The sequence below is a fragment of the Schistocerca nitens genome, chromosome 9 (assembly GCF_023898315.1).
Source record: "Schistocerca nitens isolate TAMUIC-IGC-003100 chromosome 9, iqSchNite1.1, whole genome shotgun sequence".
In the NCBI taxonomy this organism is placed as follows: Eukaryota; Metazoa; Arthropoda; class Insecta; order Orthoptera; family Acrididae; genus Schistocerca; species Schistocerca nitens.
The window spans coordinates 475,217,056-475,241,716 of NC_064622.1; the positions used below are offsets into that span (position 1 = coordinate 475,217,056).

At 43.3% G+C, this 24,661-nt stretch overlaps 1 protein-coding gene across 1 annotated transcript in view; it reads left to right on the top strand.

Moving 5' to 3' along the window:
- LOC126204362 (diacylglycerol lipase-alpha-like) overlaps positions 1 to 24,661 on the top strand; it is a 392,827-nt gene that overhangs the window by 113,605 nt on the left and 254,561 nt on the right. The window contains exon 4 of the mRNA XM_049938737.1: positions 24,394 to 24,478. Within this exon, the coding sequence (XP_049794694.1) occupies positions 24,394 to 24,478 (85 nt within the window). The remainder of the gene's footprint in view (positions 1 to 24,393; positions 24,479 to 24,661) is intronic.

Consider the following 24,661-nt stretch of genomic DNA (forward strand, 5'->3'; position numbering starts at 1 on the left):
TCAATGGCAACCTCAAAATTTTTATTTCTTCTCCCTGAAATTTAATTCCTACTTCAAATATTTGTTCAGTTTTCTTTATAGCTTGCTCCGATGTATAGAGCGAATAACACCGGTGACAGACTACAACCCTGTCTTATTCCTTTCTCAACCACATCTTCCGTTTCATGCACCTCGACTCTTATAACTTCCGTCTAGTTTCTGTACAACTTATAACTAGCCTTTCGCACCCTATACCTTACCCCTGCTACATGAGAGTATTTCAGTCAATATTGCTAAAAGCATTTCTCTAAGTCTACAAATGCTATAAACGTAGGTTTGCCTTTCTTCAACCTATCTTCTAAGATGTATGGTCAGAATTGCCTCCCATGTTCCCACATTTCTCCGGTATTCAAACTAATCTTCCCCGACATTGGCTTCTACCAGTTTTTCCATTCATATGTGAAGAATTCGTGTTAGTACTTTGCAAACCTGACTTATTAAACTTCGGTAATACTCACGCCTGTCAGTGCCTGTTTCCTTTAGAATTGGATTTATTAGATTCTTGTTTATGTCTGAGGTTATTTCGCCTGTCTTGTAAATCTTTCCCACCATATGGAAGAGTTTTGTCATGGCTGGCACTCTTAGGGTTATCAGTAGTTCTGACAGAATGTCTTCTACCATTGGGGCCTTTTTTCTTCTGAGTTCTTTCAGTGCTCTGTCAAATTCTTCTCGCAGTATCCTATCACACATCTCATCTTCATCTGCATCCTCTTTCATTTCTATAATGGGGGTCTTTAGACTTGTTAATTACAGTTTTCGGGGGACGTAGGTACGTTGTAGATGGACTTGTCCTGAGTAACTGTCTAGCGGCTCTTCGTGCGCCGCCCACCTAGCTTCCGAGAAAAGAGATGTTTAAGTGAAACTTTCACGCAGATAAAATTGTGTGCCGGACAGATACTCAAACGCGGTACCTTTGCCTTTCCCAGGCGTGGGCTCCACTGATAGAATGTGCATTTCACGGGATGTTGTTGCGGACCTGAAGCCCCTATACTTGCCAGGTGAAATACATAAGTAAATAAACAGTATACGAAGGTAATGGTACGAAATACCCTCTGCTATGCACTATACATGAGCGTTGCGTCGTGTGTGTATTTGTAGAGTGCATGTGAGTAATGTATGCGTTTGTAGTGTAGTATTATGTCATATTAGTGTTGTATGCTGGTGGTGGTGGTGGTGATGATGCTGATGATGAGACAAGGGAGATGGTAAAACCCGGAGACGGATCACAGCTCACTCCTCCCGAATAGCACCGATGGAACCGCCGAGCTTTACGTCCCCATACGAGGAACGGGCCACCGTCAACTGTGACACATGCCCTCGCTTCATCAGAGAGCTTTGGAATTTAATACAGGACGTTACTGCAAATCCTGGTGATCAGGAATTTTACACCACCACCTCCCATCCGCTTTCGGGCCAAATACCTGCAGTGAAAGTTTCATCCACCCCAGGATTCGAACCGGCTTACCTCCGAAAGGTGCGCCATTGCTCACGTATGCGTGAGCGACCTCGTCCACGGAGAGGAGTGTTCCACCGTCAGCGAGCACTTTCGCCCCGGTCTTATTCTCTAGAGTGTTAGGTACTATCTTTTCACTGTTGTACAGCTCGCCAGTGTTACGTTCGTGAAGTTGTAGCTTGTAAGACTGGTCAAAGCATGTGACGTCTTTCTGGGTGTATTTCCGCAGCAAGTGCGACAACAGATGAGGACAGGTACCACGAAAATAACCCAGAATAATGGAATGGCAGTCCTTAAGCGGTACCTAACATTCCAGAGCAGTGGTTCCCAACCTTAATAACCCCCTGAGGGGTAAAACGAAATTTTCTGGGACGGTGACTATTTCAGTCACGAAAGTGAATTATTTTGAAAATACCGTTATATATACGAGGGTTGGAACTTAAATAGTGGCAGCTAATTATTCACAAGTGATACAAAAGAGTTACATGTCTACACCTGTTACTGTTCTTCAAAGTAGTCACCAGCATTGTGTAGAACCCGTTGCCAGTGATGTGGAAGGCGAAGTATACCGTTAGCAGAGCCTGTTCTGTTGATGCTGCGAATGGAGCGGTCTACTGCCTGTCGAATCTCTGGAACAGTTCTGAAGCGAATGACACGAAGTGGTTCCTTTATCTTCGGAATCAAATCAAAGTCACAAGGACTGAAGTCCGGGGAGTATGGTGGATGGTACAGTACTTCCCAGTCCAATCGACCCAACAGAGCAGCCACAGCTTGCGCTGTATGCGCCCGCGCATTGACGTGCAATATGATGGGTGGATTCCGCAGAAAGTGTCGTCGCTTCTTTCGCAAAGTGGTTGTAGGTGGTGCTCCAAAAACGAACAGTAATACGACTTAAGTCCTAGTGCCCGTGATTTGATTCCGAAGATGAAGGAACCACTTGGTGGCATTCGATTCAGAAGTTCCAGAGATTGGACGGGCAGTAGACCACTACATTTGCACCATCAACAGAACAGGCTCTGCTAACGGTGTACTACGCCTTTACGCCTTCCATATCGCTGGCAACCGGTTCTACAGAACGCTGGTGACTACTCTGAAGGACAGAAACAGATGCAGAGATGTAACTCTTTTGTGTCGGTTGTAAATAAACAGTTGCCACTATTTAAGTTCCAACCCTCATATACGAACTAAACATCCTTCGTCTTTCATCATTTCAAAAATAAAAGTGTTCTCAGAAAAGTCTTCCATTCTAGATTTAGTTACGTGCTGAAGTTGGTGATAGTGCGGGGAAACCGGGCGGGGGGGGGGGGGGGGGGGGGGGGGGAAGAGGTGGCAGATGGGAGGGTGGGCTTACTAACTAACGTGCGATTGCACTCAGGCCTAATGGTCTCAGAAAGCTTGGGAACCACTGGACTACAGCCTAAACATGAATCAAAGCAACCACTAATAGCGCCATAGACGCGTAGAATCATGTTTGGACATGAAAGGAAAATACTTTGTGTAAGAGATGGGACTGATTTCTTACAATTTGATCTGCAAAAAGAAACGGTGTTAGTGGTTCAGAAAGAAATGATGCTAATGTAAAGAAGAGCTGTTTACTAATTGTGTTGATATGTAGATAATGGTGAGTAAAGAAGAACTGTTGACTGATTGAGTTGGAATGTCGATAGCAGCTGGAGACGCTTTAAGAACTGTTTGATACGTGGGTGTCCCGTAATGCAGAAAGACGCAGTTAAGCCTCTCGCGACTGTAACGTACGCTGATTGCACTGCCCGTAATACACTGGCGGAGTTCCCGGCAGCCCGAGACCGCTCACGGTATTGACGTTCCCCAAAGCGAACTTTGGCAACCAGCCCACAATCCCTTCGAGCTTTTATACTCTCTGCCGTATCGGCTAACGTTAAGTGACTGTATGAAGGTGGCCCTAAGTTAAGCTTCACTCATCGGTGTCCCTCCGCCTGTTTCGAGTTTGCAGCGTGTTGTATTGTCTCATTCAGAAATTCCAGGTGTTATCTTACTGCTCGCAGCAATATACGTTAGCTTTTGACGTTGAGAACAAATCGGTCTTAGCGCAGGCGTTACTGCTAACCACTTTCATCAACATTGCTTCTCTTTCAATCATTCGAGTAAAGACATTTGTTGTAAAAGAGGACTTTGTATGGCCAACATACTTCTCTCTCTTCCCCCCCCCTCCATCCCTCCCCCCTCTCTCTCTCCATCTCCCTCCCTCCCCCCCTCCCTCCATCCCTCCCTCCCACCTTTTTTTCCCTTTCCCGAAATCCCAGATCCTTACAGTGTCTTTCTCTCATTACTTTAGCTCAGTTCATTTCTTAGTGGACACATTTGGGATATTTTTCTTTATTTTAAAATTCAAGAATCGATTATATTTCTCACATATGTTCATATTTAGTGTTTTTTTTTTTTTCGTTTCGGTTTTCTTAATCTTTTTGTTGGCCTAAGCCAATAGGTAGCTTAAATACTGGATTAGACTCCTAGCAAGTATTTTGAGATCTGTTTTGGAAAACACAACACAACGCGATTCCTTCCTTCATTATTCTACTTCTAGTAATTTATAATTCTTTCGCCGTCGTTCCCATATTCAGAGACGCTCAGGCACCATTATAGCACGCTTAGCTCATTAGTGATAAATTCCGCTGGTTTCAAATTACATGAGGCAGTGATTAATCATGGGCCATTTCCATCTTCTTACCTCCTTTGCTTAACGTCTGCTTTCGTCCCAACTTTTCTTCGATTCCTCCAACTATGTCGTCAAATTGATCACACTGAGCCACGCGTAATTTTGTTATTATCTATACACATAATTAATTTTTTTTTTAATTGACGGGTTTGTTAAATGTTTTGAGAGAGGCCATAGAAGTGGCGTACCAACCATTCAGCACTCCACCGTGACAATACACGACAACATACTGCCTAAATTGCTCAAGATTGTTCGCCTAAAACGGGGGTGGCAGTTGTTCCCTATCCACTGTACTCAACGTACTTAACTGGGTGTGACTTGTTCCTCTTCCCAAAAATGATAATGAAGTTGAATGGAAGATGATTTGATAGAGTGGAAGGTATTCGGGTGCAGCAGCGACAGACTTGGAGGACGTATTACAGAAATTTTGGTGTCGGTGTGCTCACTCCCAAGATGCTTACTTTGAAGGTAATGGTGCGGAATAAGATCGATGTAGTACTGTAGTTATACGACTATCACTAATGTTTCGGGAGCTTTCGGATACCAGCCCCTGTGTTAGACAGCTCACGAAAGAAGAAGCATGCGGAAACCGTCTTGGCCTTCTCGTACTGTGATTTTACTGCCAGGCATTGAACTTCGCCACAGACCCGCTCGCGACACATTGTGGCGGAATGGCGGGATATAAGGAAAAGAGGGCAAAGTTGAAAAAGCCGACACGGCGGAAGTAGGAGGAAGAGTGACAGACGGGGGGGGGGGGGGGGGGTGCACTTTTCTGTGCGGAAGCGGCCACATCGCGGAAGTGCCCCTAATGGTGGCTGAAGCGACGGCGACTCGCGGCTTTAGTCGGGGGGGGGGGGGGGGGGGTTTCAGCTATTCAGGCCACGCGGCAGACAGGAAGTACGGCTCGGCCATTGTGTCCGCAGGCGGGGCATTAAATCTGGCGCAGCTGCGCTCGCGCCGTGGTGTGGCCGCTAATGGCACTAATGCGGCCCAGATAGCAGAAAAGTCCCCCACACTGCCGCGGGAAGCGGACTCGGGCAGGGGTTAAGGCACTGCAGCCGCAGCCGACCGGGTAGAGCCCGGCCTCGCTAGACTCGCATAAGGGCCGGAGCTCGATTCCCCGTCCAGGCATCTACGTCCACACTCGACAAACCATTGTGAAGGTTACTTACCACTGTGATACTTCTGGGAGCTACTCCCTGCTCCATTAGCGTATGAAACACTGACGAATGTACAGGTAACATCAGGGGTTCCCCGGGGAAGTGTGATACGACCCTCACTATTCTTGTTGTATGCTAATGACCATGCAGACTTTTCGCAGGTGATGCAGTAATCTCTAATCAAGTTCCGGCTGAAAGAAAGCTGCACAGATATTCAGTCATATCATCATCATACGACTTCGTGCTGCTTCAAAATTTGCACCTCGCTTTAAATATCCAAAAATGTAAAAGTTTACACTTCACAAAACGAAAAAATGTCCGAAAGACGTTGAAATGTTTTATGGTAGTGACACACCAAAGTCACAATAGTAATCCGTTGTAGTTGCGACATATTTTATTACAATCAAAAGCATTATAAAATGACAATCACAATAATACAGGAGACTGCTATACAAGGCCAGATCACTTTGACAAATAACAAACGAATTTCTTTAACCGGCACAAGACCCATGAAAACTTCAAATCTCAATATAATTGGTTAATATACTCAGGTAAAGCTTTACTTAAATAGTACAAATGTCCATACAATTCCCATCAGGCCGGCCGAAGTGGCCGTGCGGTTAAAGGCGCTGCAGTCTGGAACCGCAAGACCGCTACGGTCGCAGGTTCGAATCCTGCCTCGGGCATGGATGTTTGTGATGTCCTTAGGTTAGTTAGGTTTAACTAGTTCTAAGTTCTAGGGGACTAATGACCTCAGCAGTTGAGTCCCATAGTGCTCAGAGCCATTTGAACCAATTCCCATCAGAACTCTCATTACTTCCAGTCAGCTGAGGAACAGATTAAGGGTAAGAACACAGATCTTTTAAGGTATGGTAAGCAACTTTCCTAAACAAAACTATATACAAATGACTAAAACAATTAAGGAGGTGCTTTAATTTTGACCAAACCAATCTTCAAATTTACTTACTCAGTTGATTAGTCAACAATATTCTTAGAATGATTACAACTAGAACATTACCATATGACAATACCACTAAAATAAGGTTGCTTCAATATTGCGTGTGAATTAGCGATAGACGCGAGCAGACCAAGGATGACATAGAAATGTACTCAACTTTGCACTGCAATTGAGCTTCAGAAGCTGTAATTCACCACCGGAAACATGGAATCACGCAACAGTGACAATATAACCCAAGATGTAAAGGAGAGAACAGGGGCTTAAATATGCCCCGTGGTGCTCTGCTCCCAGTATGCTCGCGTCGACCGCTGCCAATTTTCTGTAACACAACACACATGAACAGCAGACAATATTCTACATAAACTGCACAATCTTATCAGGTGATCAATACAACTGAAAAGAAACAAATTAGCCTCCGTGAGTTACTTGGCCAGTGCCAGCCCTTAAACTTTGATTAATAAGTTCGCTAAAACTCATGCCCTACAGTTAAGATGACAAGAATTATCTCGGCGCATATTTACACGCCAGACTACCAAATGAACTACAAGGTAGAATAGAGGACGTATATCGGCGTGTCTTGAAACGCCAGAGCCGGACTTACTCACTACTCGTTGCACTTCTAGCTACGTCTTTAACCACACATCATGTCGGTTGGTTGGGCGTAGTCACACTTCCTCAACTGCCGTCAAGATAGTAACGACACCGAGGTAGGTGATAAACAACTAAAACAATTACAAAGGATTTTTAGTACAATGGCATATTCAATTCCGCCACCGAAGCAACTCGGCGACTCCGATTCAATCGGCCAGCGTAGCTTGTAACAGACTCGAAGGAGCTTGTCCTTCCGGCCTCTAGGAAAACCAAATCGGCCGGCCGAAGTGGCCGCGCGGTTCTGGCGCTGCAGTCTGGAACCGCGAGACCGCTACGGTCGCAGGTTCGAATCCTGCCTCGGGCATGGATGTGTTCTAGGGGACTAATGACCTCAGCAGTTGAGTCCCATAGTGCTCAGAACCATTTGAACCATTTTTGAAAACCAAATCACCACGGGCGGTGGATCTGCCCTCACGACTCAACACGCCGTAGCCGCTGGCCCCGCTCCTTCGTTGTCCGACTCGTCCTCTTGCCGCCCTGCCTACGTACACAGTCCCACGTGACTCTCGCTCACCGCCGATCCCGACGCACCTCTCCAGCGGAGCGCACGCGCTGCCGTTAGATCCGCGCCGCCAAAGATGGGCAGAAGACAAATAAGCATCGAAGTCGACTCAAAGAACAAAATGACGTTCAACGGAAACTGGCGCCAGAAACGCACCAGCTCAGCCGTTCAATAAGTAATTCAACACTTTTTTTTCCCGAAAGCAGGTTGGTTTTATCCCGGATTCCAATACAGCATATTGTTCCCCACGCTTTTTGCTGCAACAACCTATTTCTCATAACAATCTCCTACAATGCCACGGTCTTATCCGCCTTACTGGGTGGGCCTGCGTGCCCGCTTGCTACCACTCCACTGGTCGACATCTGAGCCAAAGTCTTGCTGCATCAGTAGCCTCCCAACTCCCACGTACTGCTTCCCGCGGAGTGCAGCCTTCATAGGGACAGACAGATTGACGTAGGACGGTTCCAGTTTCAGGCTGTAGGGTGGATAAGGAAGAACAGTCCAGTCACGTTTTGTGAGCAGACTTGTGCGAGGACTTGCTTTGTCGTGCAGAAGGAGAAGTTCGTTTGCATTTTTGTGGCAACGGACACGCTGGAGTCGTTTCTTCTGTTTCCTGAGGGCATCACAATACATGTAAGACCTCACCGTTGCACCATGGTGGTGGACATCAAAGAGGACAACCCCTTCACTGTACCAGAAGTCCGTCGCCATGACTTTACCGGCTTGGGGTGCGGCTCTGAGCTTTCCCTTCGGAGGAGAGGTTGTGTGGTGCTGCACCATGGACTGCCGATTTCTTCCTCGTTCGGTGTGACGAACCCGTGCCTCATCGTCTGTGACAATGTTCCACAACATATCATCACGATCAGCCACGTAACGCGCAAGCAGTTCCGCACAGAAGGTCGTTCGTTGCTCTGTATGGTCTTCTGTGAGGCGATGAGGCGGCGAGGAACCCAATGAGAACACACCTTTGGGTACCCTAACTGGCGGACGAGTATGTCAGCACTACCGACAGGGGCATCCAGTTGTGCAGAGAAGTGTCTGATTCTGGTTCTTCTGTCTCTTCCAGTGAGAGTGTCCGCACGTTCCAGCGTTTCAGGAGTCACAGCCGTTTGAGATCGGACAGGTCTGCACGACCTTGTTGTCATGACGACAGAAGTCTCACCCAAACCGTCCTTTTGTTCACTGTCACGTACCCGTAGACATCCTCCAATCGCCGATGAGTATCTGCGATGCTCTGGACTTCCGCCAAAAGAAACTCAGTAACAGCTCTCCGGTTTGAACGCACCGCCGTTACAGATGCTCATTTGAAGGCTACATACAGCGCCGCCACCTGTCGGAATTTAATGAAACTACAGGAGCTGAAGTGGAAATCTTCCAGGATGTGCCACAATACATTCCGCATTTCTTCCACGAAAATTAGCCGAGGAAAAAATGTATTGGATTACTTACTGAACACCCCTCGCACTACCCTATGACGGCAGTATCAGAGAGTTACAACTGGCGTCAGGCAACACGTACACGAACCTGGTTGTAACAATCTCGTGCGATTTTAAATGGAACGACCATCAACTCATACACTCCTGGAAATGGAAAAAAGAACGCATTGACACCGGTGTGTCAGACCCACCATACTTGCTCCGGACACTGCGAGAGGGCTGTACAAGCAATGATCACACGCACGGCACAGCGGACACACCAGGAACTGCGGTGTTGGCCGTCGAATGGCGCTAGCTGCGCAGCATTTGTGCACCGCCGCCGTCAGTGTCAGCCAGTTTGCCGTGGCATACGGAGCTCCATCGCAGTCTTTAACACTGGTAGCATGCCGTGACAGCGTGGACGTGAACCGTATGTGCAGTTGACGGACTTTGAGCGAGGGCGTATAGTGGGCATGCGGGAGGCCGGGTGGACGTACTGCCGAATTGCTCAACACGTGGGGCGTGAGGTCTCCACAGTACATCGATGTTGTCGCCAGTGGTCGGCGGAAGGTGCACGTGCCCGTCGACCTGGGACCGGACCGCAGCGACGCACGGATGCACGCCAAGACCGTAGGATCCTACGCAGTGCCGTAGGGGACCGCACCGCCACTTCCCAGCAAATTAGGGACACTGTTGCTCTTGGGGTATCGGCGAGGACCATTCGCAACCGTCTCCATGAAGCTGGGCTACGGTCCCGCACACCGTTAGGCCGTCTTCCGCTCACGCCCCAACATCGTGCAGCCCGCCTCCAGTGGTGTCGCGACAGGCGTGAATGGAGGGACGAATGGAGACGTGTCGTCTTCAGCGATGAGAGTCGCTTCTGCCTTGGTGCCAATGATGGTCGTATGCGTGTTTGGCGCCGTGCAGGTGAGCGCCACAATCAGGACTGCATACGACCGAGGCACACAGGGCCAACACCCGGCATCATGGTGTGGGGGGCGATCTCCTACACTGGCCGTACACCACTGGTGATCGTCGAGGGGACACTGAATAGTGCACGGTACATCCAAACCGTCATCGAACCCATCGTTCTACCATTCCTAGACCGGCAAGGGAACTTGCTGTTCCAACAGGACAATGCACGTCCGCATGTATCCCGTGCCACCCAACGTGCTCTAGAAGGTGTAAGTCAACTACCCTGGCCAGCAAGATCTCCGGATCTGTCCCCCATTGAGCATGTTTGGGACTGGATGAAGCGTCGTCTCACGCGGTCTGCACGTCCAGCACGAACGCTGGTCCAACTGAGGCGTCAGGTGGAAATGGCATGGCAAGCCGTTCCACAGGACTACATCCAGCATCTCTACGATCGTCTCCATGGGAGAATAGCAGCCTGCATTGCTGCGAAAGGTGGATATACACTGTACTAGTGCCGACATTGTGCATGCTCTGTTGCCTGTGTCTATGTGCCTGTGGTTCTGTCAGTGTGATCATGTGATGTATCTGACCCCAGGAATGTGTCAATAAAGTTTCCCCTTCCTGGGACAATGAATTCACGGTGTTCTTATTTCAATTTCCAGGACTGTAGTTTTTAACAATGAAGTTCCCTAAGCAACAGTGCAATTGTGATGTTATTTTATTTTATTTTCGCTACCAGATTCGACAATTCATTATGCCATCTTCAGGCCCCATATGCAACTCTCAAAAATAATCGATATTGGCATACTAAACTAATGCTAAATCACAGTAAGACTCACAAGCGGAGGCCACGACGTTTGGAACGCGTGTTTACTGGAAACTTCGTATACTCGTAGTACTCCATTAGGACAACAAAACGTGTATGCAGTAGCGCGTACAAGCGTTATTGGGAAAATCGCAAGATAATTTCTGTCGACAACGGCATTGTGGGTACGTAGTCATGGTGTTGACCTGCCAAGCGGACGAGCTGTGTTCAAATATCCCTCATACCAATTTTATGCCAGCACGGTAGCTCAGTGTCCTTGGTCAGAGGCTTAGCAACCCTCTGTAATAAAAAACTGAGTGGACGGATCAACAAAGAACCTGAACGGCTGTCATCGGACGTCCACCACGAACAAATTCATCGGCCAATATAGACCAAAATGAGATTTTAAAAAAGTGGTTAGCGTTCAAGCCCCATAATCGTTGGGTTGCTGGATCGAGTCCCGTTCGTCAGCTTTTTTTATTTATTTTCAACACAGTCATTTTCTTTACTATTTATATTACAGTTGATATTGAGAGGCACCCACATGCCTTGCTCATACTGTGGCATCAAGCAGTCAGGCCTGCAAGATGAGTGGTCTGCCAAGCGAGTGGATTCATTCTTATTTATCGAGTAACATGAACTCTCCTACTCACAATTAAGTTACAAATTATCCTCCTGTATGAATAATACGCAACGGAAACGCATATCTGACTATCAGTGATTTACAGAACTCTGACTGTTCACTACGCACTGGCAATACCACATTTTCTTTTTGTCTTTTATTTAACGGCTTTTATCAACACGTGGCCACCGCACTGAATATGAATGGCGCATACATTATAAATTCGGGACATCATGATAACATACAATTCGAAGGAAAAGTTCACCAATCTTTTTCTTTTCACTATCTTATTTATTCCGATAAATTCTATAACCTAAACACACAAATTCTATAACCTACAACAATAACACATGAGAAATTCCGCCCAGTGGGCATGGCTTTACATTGGTGGTTCTCTACCTTATGGTCTCGTAATTATTTAACGCTACAGTGCACTTTCTGGATAGGATGGTGGATCTTTTATTATACCTCACACTTCGACTCTCACAATCATCATCACGAAACTTTCCTCCAGACCGAGCGGTACCGAAGGAACAGGCATAACCCACTAATCTTTTGAAACTACCTTGCTACTCTCCCATGCAAACCACACATACCCAAATTACATGACATACACCACACTACGACATGGAATACAAAACACTAAATAGTCACAACACTATCACTTTCAGCTTTCCCACTTCAATTAGTATTTATCCCAGTTCCACACGACACTGCCCCACTTTGTAATTCTACTTTCCTACTATGAACTCTGGAGATATTTGCACGTCTTCCTGTGCAATGCAAGCCAAGTGCCGTTGCTGGATAGACGGCCGACTCACCTTGCTTCTCTCTCAGAGTTTGAATCTAGCGTCACACGGAATCATATCACGCAAAGTAATATTAAGAACATATTCATTACACACGCGAGTCCTCAACTGATACCATGGACGAGTACTTCTCTTTATCTTTTGTCTCATACACAGTTTGAGACTCACACAGTACTCACCATGTGGAAGTACTCGTCTCTAATTTCAAGTCCTGCACACGCCATTTCTTAAATATCTCAACTTATGGTACACACGCTATTTCTTAAATATTTCAACTTATTGTACACACGCTAGTAATTCAGCTTAACTTAAGCACATGGAAGCATTTTAACTTATTGCTACACGTGGTTTCATTGTGACCGTTGGTCACTTCCGAAGATTACTACGATCCCATTAATATTACCTGCCTGACATTTAATTCTCCCCACAAAAGTTCCTGAAATAGAGAAATTATTATTTCAAACTACTCTTAAATATTCCACATGCATACCATATCTCCACTCTCTTGTCTTTACGGAGCACAACTAAAACAGGTCTTAACAGCACAAGATCCAGTGGCAGAGTGCTGAAACATGGCCGTTCTCGAGGTCCTCTCGCACCTCTGCTGAAGTGGGGGAGCACCTTGCTACCGTATTGGTCAGCCACATTTCAGGCGCTCAAAGCTCAGGTAAATTTCATCTCTTTGGTCTCACCAAAGGTGGCCAAAGGATCATCTCAAAGATGACCATATATTCACATTCACTATCTGCGGTTAGCAGACGACCATACATTCATTCATTTCACAGATCTCACCAAACTGGATGTAGGGATTTATTTTGTGGGAGTGCACATGTGATCAATTAAATAAATAAATTGTCATTCTTTCCCACACTGGTATCCGGCTTCACTGTATTAATTGAAATTGAGTTATTTTACAAAAAAAAATGTGTTGTTCTGACAAAAATAATGAAGTATGTTGTACCTATTTTCAATGTCGGGCGGTACTGCACCCTTTCACCACCGGCTACCCATGCAGAAAAAAATGGCACGGTACTATCCTTGCAATGCTAGGGTAGTTCCGAACATTTTTTTAAGAAAGCTGTATTAGAACAAACGTAGCAAGTCATCAAAAATAACCAGGAGGAGACCTTAGCCCCTGGTGACCTCAAATGGACGACCAAATGCTGTTACTTTACCAAATTACTGACACAGTTGTTGCATTATTTTACTCTCCACAGTCCGGAGTAACGTACACATACAAATTTACATCAATCCAAATGACAATTAAAACATTACATCATACAAATAAAAAATAATGGTGAGATAAAAATTTGCTTAGTTATCGGGATCTCCGTTATTTTTATGAGTAATCCAAACTTCACTAATTCTATGACAAATAAAAAAAAATACTAGTTGTACTCATGAAATTTTAAATAGCTCACCGTCCAAACACAGAACAAGTAATCTGACATTCATAAATTGCGTTGTAATAATCTTTACACGACAATGTCTAAATACAAAACAAAGTCAACACAAGAAAAAAAGTTGCGTACACTAGTTACATGTAGAATATCAGGCTCCATACCATTACTCTAAAATGTACATCAAACCTACGGACAAATTAAACTGAGACAAAAAAAACAATGAAATATACCACAAGTTACATTCTGGTTACGTAATATAGTCAATCTAAGACATCATGTCATACCTTGTTAACTATCATCACTTAAGCAATTGCCACCACTACTCGACTGTGAGTTTAACCTTATCCTTGTCCACCAGTACAAATACCTGCTGCTGAGCTAGTCAGTCCATCAACTTTGATCAATACACGCAATAAGTAGTTAGCAATAAGTGCTTGAATCCACCAGTAGCTCTCGTATCTTACTCTACTGCTCATTTCTCTATTGTTACACATTTAGACGACAAGAACTTGCATTTCGACTAGCCTTCGTTACACTTTAATGTGAAATATCACCACTGTGATAATGAAAATAAGTGGCTTCAGTCAACACACCAATAAGATCATTACTGTCCACGACATCAAAATGCATCAGTTAATTCCGATATTTGGTGTGCAATGCAAACTTTTGTCCCCTGTGACAACCTTACTGACCAATGCAACAAGAGCCGCTACGTTTGTATTACGCCACTGGCTAAATTAAAGCATCATTGTACCAAATATTCTAATAAACATGCTACGTGAACTTGATAACCCAGAACAAACAAAAAACAAACACTAACTATTCTAAACACAAATGTTAATGAAATACAATTACACTTGCTGTCCCTTCAAGAATGAAACATATAAAAAAAACATTTACACAATTACAAATACATTATTCCCTATCTTGCGAGTCACACGGAAACATTTCATTCTGTGATTTTCTTGGGGTCAAAAACTTGCTGATAGTTTTCCTAGAAACACTGTCTCGGTGTCAAAGCTTTCCCATGGTTACCCGGACGAAAGTCTTTAAGTCACTCAAATCGGCATTTTGAACACGCACTGAACAGTAAACTGTATCTCACATTAAACACAAATGACATAGTCACTCTCAGAGTACCATCCACACGAATCTGGTCGTCCAAAAATGGCCCTACAACTACTATTACCCACGGTTCTGTCCTTTCAGTTCATGGTGTAATTAAAAGTCGTAAGTTCCAACAAACAGCACTTATTCCCACACCAATTAAAGAAATGTCTCCTACTACAAATGCAAATGTCGATATCCCACTTTAGCTTCTTGCGTTCATACAATAATTAGTCACCAAACAACAACTGTCCTCTTTAAGTATACCAAGCGTCCCACATGCAATTCACAAAGCACACTTAACAAGTCACTGCCAAAAGTTCATGGATCCCACCGTTCAGTGGTCAAGACAAAACAAAACAATCGTCCTGTCTGCTAAAGACAAAATCTTTTTCACCACTCACAACGCGGAAACACCAGTCCTTCACTTTCCACCTTATGGAGACATACGAGCAGTCATCTTGTTTCACAGCTCCACAGTCCAGTACTAGTTAATAGCTGCTGGTAAAAAATGACCGCCGGACTCTGCCGCGCGTCGTTCATTCTGCCGTCGCTCCGCCATTGAGCAGAAGAAACCACCCTCTGTTGCCTCCGCGGGATAGTTTCCCCAGTCGTAAGGGTGGCGGAACTTATGAATGGCCAGTGGTACGTGCGTGTCGCCCCAGGCCGTTGACCTGCTGTAGCGGGCGCGTGGAGTGTACCCCGACCGGCAGTGGAGTGGGGAGCGCGCCGGCTCTGTTGCCGACTTCTGCTTGGCTTATGTGGTACGGGCGCGTTCGGTGTAGCCCCTCAGCGCTACGACACCCAATCAGTCAGACCCCTCCGTGCATCTCGCAACATTACAGACAAAAGGATATTCTTACAGTATTTAAATACTCATTGATTACATGTATGATCTATTAGATACATTGGTAATAAAAGAATCTTTGTTCTAAAAAACATAAAGTCATACACCCTAGTTTTCTACACATACAACATCGACATTTATCCCTTTTCTATATACCGCCCACACTTGTGCTATTGATTGTACCTGTCGTCCCTCATACAAAACATGAAAGTGTAAAAAAAGAACAAAAGGAATAAGAAACAATCTATACAGCTCATAATTACAATATCAAATAGTAGGCTACTCTAACATCCTATCACAGTGAAAATATTAGAAACTGTTGATTCCAAAACTACAATATACAATGAACCTTTGTGCTTGTGACAGACTGAAATTAATACCCCTTTAAAGTGTTCTAACAAAAAAAGTAAGAAATAATCTACACAGCTTACAATTACATACCACATGTTATTAAATAGTAAACTACTTTAACATCCTAACACAGTAAACATTTTAGAAACTGATGACTCTAAATCTACAACATACAATGCACCTTTGTGCTTGTGACAGACTGAAATTAGTATCTCTTTATATATTTTACATTTTATTGTATATAACAACATTTCTAGGACACGTATGTACCATCCACATGTCAGATCCTGACCTGCCATCGAGGTTCATCCCAATCAAACAATAAAACACAATAACGTTTTAGTTATGGATCGGTAGCATCCCCTTTACAGGAGTGTGCGCATTGATCACACTACTCTATGACTCTCACTCACCAGACATCACATTTTCCTTCTCATTCAATCCATCAATATACTAACAGAATAGGTCTAGAAGTCAGCTAACCTTAACACCACCACACTTACGACAACATACCATACCTTTGCTCCCTTATACTCAACCACATAGCACATGTAGCTGTTTCGGAGATAGCATTCCAGTCTCCGAATGCGTCCTTTCACTCTGGCACCTCTCTCCATCAGCCTACCTCTGCATTCACTTTACCGATTATTCATCCTGCTAAATATCAACTTTGAATTGCGACATTTCATCTAAGAACAAAAAATACACAAATTATTCATCCTGCAAAATAACTGTACACATTCTTGGTACCGTTTTGATTAGTTATACTGGTACCAGGCTTCAACAACAACAACAAAATTATTTTTGCCAAATTGCAAATCTTATGGTAAGAATTAGATTTACACTTATATTACATCCTACGTCAGTATTCCACAACGTTCACCATCTGGATCTCATACTCCCTTTATGTCCTTTCACATTGTGCAGTTGTCCTCATCTCTTCATTCGTATTTCGGCTCTCCGTCCGTCCATTACTCCACCATTTCCTGGTCTTCCATCGCCATTGGCATCAATCTCTATTGCAGCATACACAGGCCTCTCTGTAACATACATCTAAGAGACCTCCACATTATTAATTCTACTCACCTTTATTTACCACTGTTTCATCACGTCGAATCTCTCTTTATTAATCACACTGCTTCACATCGCTTCTCTCCTTAAATATCACCTTTATCCACTACTATTTATCACGTCGCTTCTCTATCTACCATCTTTATCCACTCATTAATCATCACGTCGTTTCTGCTTGATCCTTATTCATATGACAAAAAATACGTACATACACCACTCTGTCGACTCCTGTTCATGACTCATTCGACCAGTCTATTCCGTCATACTTCCTGACATCCCGCCTGAAAATTCTTGTGTTCGATTTGACCCTGCACAACGTTACACACCACAAATAAATACACTGACTATCTACCATAAATTGCCTACTTTCGATCTATCCATAACTTTTCCATAATTTGATGTTAGAAATGTGATGAAGCCCACGAGATTGTTTTCCCTTGATCGTCTCAATCAGTACAACATTTTCATGGACAATAGGCCTCACTCTGAATGGTCCACTATACACCGTGAAGAATTTGCTAGTTAGGAATCTAAGCTTACATGAAAATTAAATGTGTGCAGAGAATATACAAGCATGGAGAGATGGGACAGCCCAAGTGTTAGAAACTTTGGTGCTAGTGGCCTCTTTCACTAACACCAGATTCCGAACAACCATACGCAGCACTTCATTATAACTGTCACCACGACAATGACATACTATAGATCAGATGGCATCTAATCTAAAAACTTCGATCACATTACTGATGTTACCTGTAACAGCAGTATAAACGTACCCTATTCCATACAGATCACAATGTTGACTTTTTACATTACGTGTTAAGTACCTGCAATAGTCAAATCGCACTAATTAAACTGGACTCATTGGCATTATTACATAACATTTTTTAGCAACTGGTTTTTTTTTTTTTGAGGAAACAGTCCTTTTACTTTGCTGTTCCAAATAAAAATTTGCAAATTTTGCTCTGAGAGACCAGCCTAACAGATTCCATTACTGGTGTTTTATTTTATGATCAGAAGTATGGTATTTGCATTCCTACATATCAGTAGAGTATGTCTGCTACATAGACAATTTTCAGTGCCAGCTGCATGTGTTTTAAAGCAAGATATTAAGGGCTGATATGTTGGATTAGTTTCTCCTATCCTTCAATCCATTATGACAAGAATGAAATGCCAGGATTCCATGCTCTCCTGTCATTCTTATAGTTTCTGCCGTTCCTATCCTCGACACTATCTGACCTATGAGTCGTGTTTCCGTTCACGATATTGCTCTCATTACCCAGTTCCTGTAACAAGTGCTGAAGTGACGCGGAATCGTCTACGCCTCTGCCTGCCATCACTATATCTCTGCGTAATCTCACTGGCAACTTCGTTATACAGATGCTAATGTGCTCCTCAGTTTCGTATGGCACATCCAAATACCTATTTCGTCTCAGCATTTCCTGATAGCACGCCACTGGATCTCTTATACCACCTTCGTTACAATTTGGCATCATCAATATGCTTTGCTTAACCTGGTCCTGCTTACTTTTCGACCAGAATTCATTTAAAAACTTGTCAAGAAAATATCTTGTAGCTACTACAGTCTTTAATAACTTCCTGCATTTTCGCTCTAGCCTCATCCCTCAAATGGTTACACACAAACTTCATTTTGAGGAGCGGTCCCCATGATGAAGGTAATGAATCTTGAAATTGAGACCGCCACAGGCATGGATGTTGGTAATTATCAGGATCCGGAAAACAAGTGTACATTTGTACCGACACAAAGTGCCTCCTACATTCTTCTTCCGCATTTATGTTTTCCGATCTTGGACTATACCCAGTTGGGTTTGCCACCTGTTTTATCCGACACAACCGTTCTTCTAACTCTCTGAGTTCGTCTTCCTCTTTCTGCCTATTTTCGTTTTTTGAATTTATCTCACTCTCCCTCTGCAATCTACCTGGTGGTGTGTCACCTCCGCTACTGCATGCTAATTGCAACTGTGCTAGTTCTTCCCTATGTTTCCTATTTATTTCTAATTGCACCTCTTTAAACTGTAATAGTGATTGTATCTCTTCCAGATCGGTATAAACCTCTCGCTGCGTACTGTCAGAGCCTGTCTCGCCCCTTATACTGACCTTTTCTACATCTGCACTAATTGTATTCATTCTGACCACTACCTCCGCAACTTCATCCCTGTATTTATTTAGCGCCACTTCCTGCCGGGTGACTTGAGCTTCCGCGCTGTCTAATGCCCCTTGTTTATCTGCAAGTAAGTCCTCCACTATCTCTTTGATTCGCTCATCCGGCAACACGTCCCTACGTTCTGTAATATTGCTCTCTATTGCACTTATTCGTACCTCCAAATTATTGGCTTTTTCTTTCACGGCATCACATACTTTCTTCAACGCATCCAGATTCTTCTCCCCCTCATCTAACCGATTATTAACTGCGGACAGACGCTCATCGATAACTGTGTGTAGCTTCCTCATTGCCTCTTTATTTCCCTTATCCATTGCCTCCAGCCTTTCTTTATTTGCTTCCAATCTTTCCTTAGTCTCCCTATCTCTCTCCTTATTATCTCTATCCATCGCTTCAAATCTTTCCTTATTTGCTTCCAATCTCTCCTTATTATCTCTATTCATCGCTTCTAATCTTTCCTTATTACCTTTATTCATCGCTTCCAATCTTTCCTCATTATCTCTATCCATCCTCTGTAAAAACTGCAGTAGCACACTGTCATTTGCTACTTTCGGTGCGCTCACCTCGTTCGCCTGAGAAACCGTAGCTTCGCTAAGGGTAGTTGCACTTTCACTGCATACCTGACCTAGTCCCGGCTCGCCCGCGTCGTCGGGAAAAGCCCCCGATTGTGAACAAAGCCCGCCGCTCAAAGGATCACCTAGCAGCGGTCCACTGAACAATTCAGCCCTTTCCGAGTGTTTGCCGTTCCCGCTCATTAGCCCATGGTCGACACCTACTTCCTGCTGCACTGCTACGTTCACCCCAGAATCGCTATTCTCCATGGTGACTACACTTTTCGACTGCGACCTAGTTACTACCGACATTACGCAAAAAAAATTATACAACGATCTTCCAGCCTTGGACGATATAGCAATTCATTACATAAAAAAATAAAAGATCCTCACCAATCCAGAAAGAAATTGCAAACAGAAAAAATTTTACTTCTTAGCGCTATCACAATACATTCCATAAAAAATAAAAAAAATTTTAACAGCAAACCCTAACAGCAAAATATCCTGGCAGGGTCGAAATTATGAGAGGCACCCACATGCCTTGCTCATACTGTGGCATCAAGCAGTCAGGCCTGCAAGATGAGTGGTCTGCCAAGTGAGTGGATTCATTCTTATTTATCGAGTAACACGAACTCTCCTACTCACAATTAAGTTACAAATTATCCTCCTGTATGAATAATACGCAACGGAAACGCATATCTGACTATCAGTGATTTACAGAACTCTGACTGTTCACTACGCACTGGCAATACCACATTTTCTTTTTGTCTTTTATTTAACGGCTTTTATCAACACATGGCCACCGCACTGAATATGAATGGCGCATACATTATAAATTCGGGACATCATGATAACATACAATTCGAAGGAAAAGTCCACCAATCTTTTTCTTTTCACTATCTTATTTATTCCGATAAATTCTATAACCTAAACACACAAATTCTATAACCTACAACAATAACACATGAGAAATTCCGCCCAGTGGGCATGGCTTTACATTGGTGGTTCTCTACCTTATGGTCTCGTAATTATTTAACGCTACAGTGCACTTTCTGGATAGGATGGTGGATCTTTTATTATACCTCACACTTCGACTCTCACAATCATCATCACGAAACTTTCCTCCAGACCGAGCGGTACCGAAGGAACAGGCATAACCCACTAATCTTTTGAAACTACCTTGCTACTCTCCCATGCAAACCACACATACCCAAATTACATGACATACACCACACTACGACATGGAATACAAAACACTAAATAGTCACAACACTATCACTTTCAGCTTTCCCACTTCAATTAGTATTTATCCCAGTTCCACACGACACTGCCCCACTTCGTAATTCTACTTTCCTACTATGAACTCTGGAGATATTTGCACGTCTTCCTGTGCAATGCAAGCCAAGTGCCGTTGCTGGATAGACGGCCGACTCACCTTGCTTCTCTCTCAGAGTTTGAATCTAGCGTCACACGGAATCATATCACGCAAAGTAATATTAAGAACATATTCATCACACACGCGAGTCCTCAACTGATACCATGGACGAGTACTTCTCTTTATCTTTTGTCTCATACACAGTTTGAGACTCACACAGTACTCACCATGTGGAAGTACTTGTCTCTAATTTCAAGTCCTGCACACGCCATTTCTTAAATATCTCAACTTATGGTACACACGCTATTTCTTAAATATTTCAACTTATTGTACACACGCTAGTAATTCAGCTTAACTTAAGCACATGGAAGCATTTCAACTTATTGCTACACGTGGTTTCATTGTGACCGTTGGTCACTTCCGAAGATTACTACGATCCCATTAATATTACCTGCCTGACATTTAATTCTCCCCACAAAAGTTCCTGAAATAGAGAAATTATTATTTCAAACTACTCTTAAATATTCCACATGCATACCATATCTCCACTCTCTTGTCTTTACGGAGCACAACTAAAACAGGTCTTAACAGCACAAGATCCAGCGGCAGAGTGCTGAAACATGGCCGTTCTCGAGGTCCTCTCGCACCTCTGCTGAAGTGGGGGAGCACCTTGCTACCGTATTGGTCAGCCACATTTCAGGCGCTCAAAGCTCAGGTAAATTTCATCTCTTTGGTCCCACCAAAGGTGGCCAAAGGATCATCTCTAAGATGACCATATATTCACATTCACTATCTGCTGTTAGCAGACGACCATACATTCATTCATTTCACAGATCTCACCAAACTGGATGTAGGGATTTATTTTGTGGGAGTGCACATGTGATCAATTAAATAAATAAATTGTCATTATTTCCCACACTGGTATCCGGCTTCACTGTATTAATTGAAATTGAGTTATTTTACAAAAAAAAATGTGTTGTTCTGACAAAAATAATGAAGTATGTTGTACCTATTTTCAATGTCGGGCGGTACTGTACCCTTTCAATATAATGGGAAAAAATCGTGTAATCGGACGAACTTTTGTTAAATTTACAGTGTTATTTGGCAGTCTACAAATTTGTATTATCACAAGAAATATAATATTGCTATCTATCGACTAGTAAACGACCAAATGCATAAAGTGATACTGAAAATGTATGCTTGTCCGTCATTTGAGAAATCCCTCATACCTGGAAGGAGCCCCGTATCGACTTGTTACCTCCAAGTTTATGAGCTGCATAGACGGCATTCGAAAGATGTACAATTAATCGTCGCTTTAGAAATTACGAGTACAAATTGCAGGACGGTATTTTTCGTAAAAACATGGAAAACATAAAGTTAAACGGCACCAGCTGCATTGAATAAATGCTATGTTTCAGCATACGCAAGGTCTTTTAAGGTTTTCCGTGGGGACACAAACCTCGTAAACATTTTCAAAAACCTCTCTTACAGACGATAATTTGGAAGAAAAAAATGCATAACGCAGCATTTCCTTAAATATCGGCGCTGCTAATTGGTCATGCAGTATCGACTGTATTTTAATAGCGTCTTCACGAGAAGCAATTTCTCGTTCTCTTTCGATCAAATACTAACAATTTTGAAGACACGGACAACCATACATTTTCTGTATCACTTAATGCGTTTGGTAGTTTACTAGTCGATAGTAAACTATATTATTTGTGGTAATAAAAATTTGTAGACTGCCAAATAACATTGTAAATTTAATAAAAGTTGATCCGATTACACGTGTTTTTGCCATTATATCAATTGTAATATAAATAGTAAAGAAAACGACTGTGTTGAAAATAAAAAAAAACTTACGAACGGGACTCGATCCAGCTACCAAATGGTTACGGGGCTTGAATGCCAACCAGTCAGCTGCCGCCGCTTTGTGGTGAAAATGACCACGCACAGATATATATTTGACGACCGAAATTACCTTGCGTTTTTCTCAATAACACTTGAGAAGTACGCGCTACTGCTTACACATTTTGTTGTCCTAATGGTGTACTACGAGTGTACGAAGTTTGCAGTAAATCCGCGTTCCAAACGTCGTGACCTCCCCTTGTTAGTTTTTACAGTTTCTTATTCAACAAAACCTAATGTTTTAATTTCACAGAATGGGCTTATGATTAGTGAAACTGAACAGTTCAAATTTCTAGGTGTTCAGATAGATAGTAAACTGTCGTGCAAAGCCCACATTCAGGATCTTGTTCAAAGGCTTAATGCTGCCATCTCCACTTTTCGAACGGTATCTGAAGTGACTGAGCCTTCGACACGAAAATCAGTCTATTTTGCGTATTTTCATTTGCTTATGTCACATGGTATTGTTTTTTGGGGCAACTCTTCCCATTCTAAAAGGATATTTTTGCCTCACAAACGAGCGGGCAGTAAGTGGTGTAAGTTCACGAACCTCTTGTCGACCCCTGTTCATGAATCTGGGTATTTTGACATTGGCCTTTCAATATAAATCTGAAACCAGTAGTGGTAGACATAAATCTAGCAATACGTTGGGTATAAAAGTGACTTCACCTATTGACAACTTAGCCATATCCGAATAAGGAGGCAATTAGGCATCGATAAACGGGCTACAAAGTAAGAAATGTTACACATTTCTAATAAAAACAAATTGAAATAATCCTTTCTTCAGAATATTCTGTCTCATTGATACAATACTGGCTGAATAACGTCTGTGTGTGTGCTGTCTCGTCGTAGAAGGTTGGAGACCACGACCATCATGGTGTATTCCTCTCTCTTCGTTGGTGTTTTAACGAAGATAGTGATGTCAGAGATGTTGTTCCACTCTATGACCACGAAACTCTTCCCCACCCACGTTCGCCTTTTATCTTTCTTTAAATACTGAGTTTCAGGAAGCTGTAATTTACGCTTTAAAAATTTTTTTTGCAAAATTCGCAGCTCCTCTGCATTTGATGTTTGTTTTTTACTGTAAGATGTTTCCCAGCACTGTGAAGTTCTTCAGTGTAGGTCACGTAATCTGCATATTAGATTCTTAACACTTTTCGAATGCTTTTACTCATTTCGTGTGAGAGCTTTTGATGTCCAGACTTCTACTCCAGACTGATAACACATAACACTTCGCTATCTGTCAGCGTGTATTAAACTGAAGATCGTGTCTCCAAACAATATGTTAAAGTTTTTGAAATGTCCTCTCTGCAGTGTCAAATCTAGTTCAACTAACGTAAAAGTTTTCAACTGATTTCACTGTGAACGTTTCGCAAAATATTGCAATAAATAGACTGACACACTTTTGCGTAATCTACCTATCGCTTTTATAAACCAGTTCCCGTGATTCAATTCGAAAGGAGGAATCATGAAGATGATCAATGAAATTTACAGTTGTCTGATAAATGACAAACAGTATCCATGCATGTGTTACGGAGGAAGATGGTGTGTTGCTATAACATGTGTTGCTTGCCTGCTTCCAGGAAGGTGATCCGGGCGTACCAGGACAGCTGGAACCACCGGTGTAGACTGCTCTTCTGCTGCATGGGGAACAGCGACAGGAACCGGGTGAGTCCGCTAACATAAAATCCATTCCACACATCTAACGATAGGGTATGTGGATGTAGAGCTCGTCGTCAAGAAAGTAGGTGAGGCAGGGTCATCTCTGTTACTTACAACTTCCACTGTAGCATTAAATGTGACTGGAGGAAATATGAGCAGCAACAACAGAGACTCCTGTGTGGTCTGTCG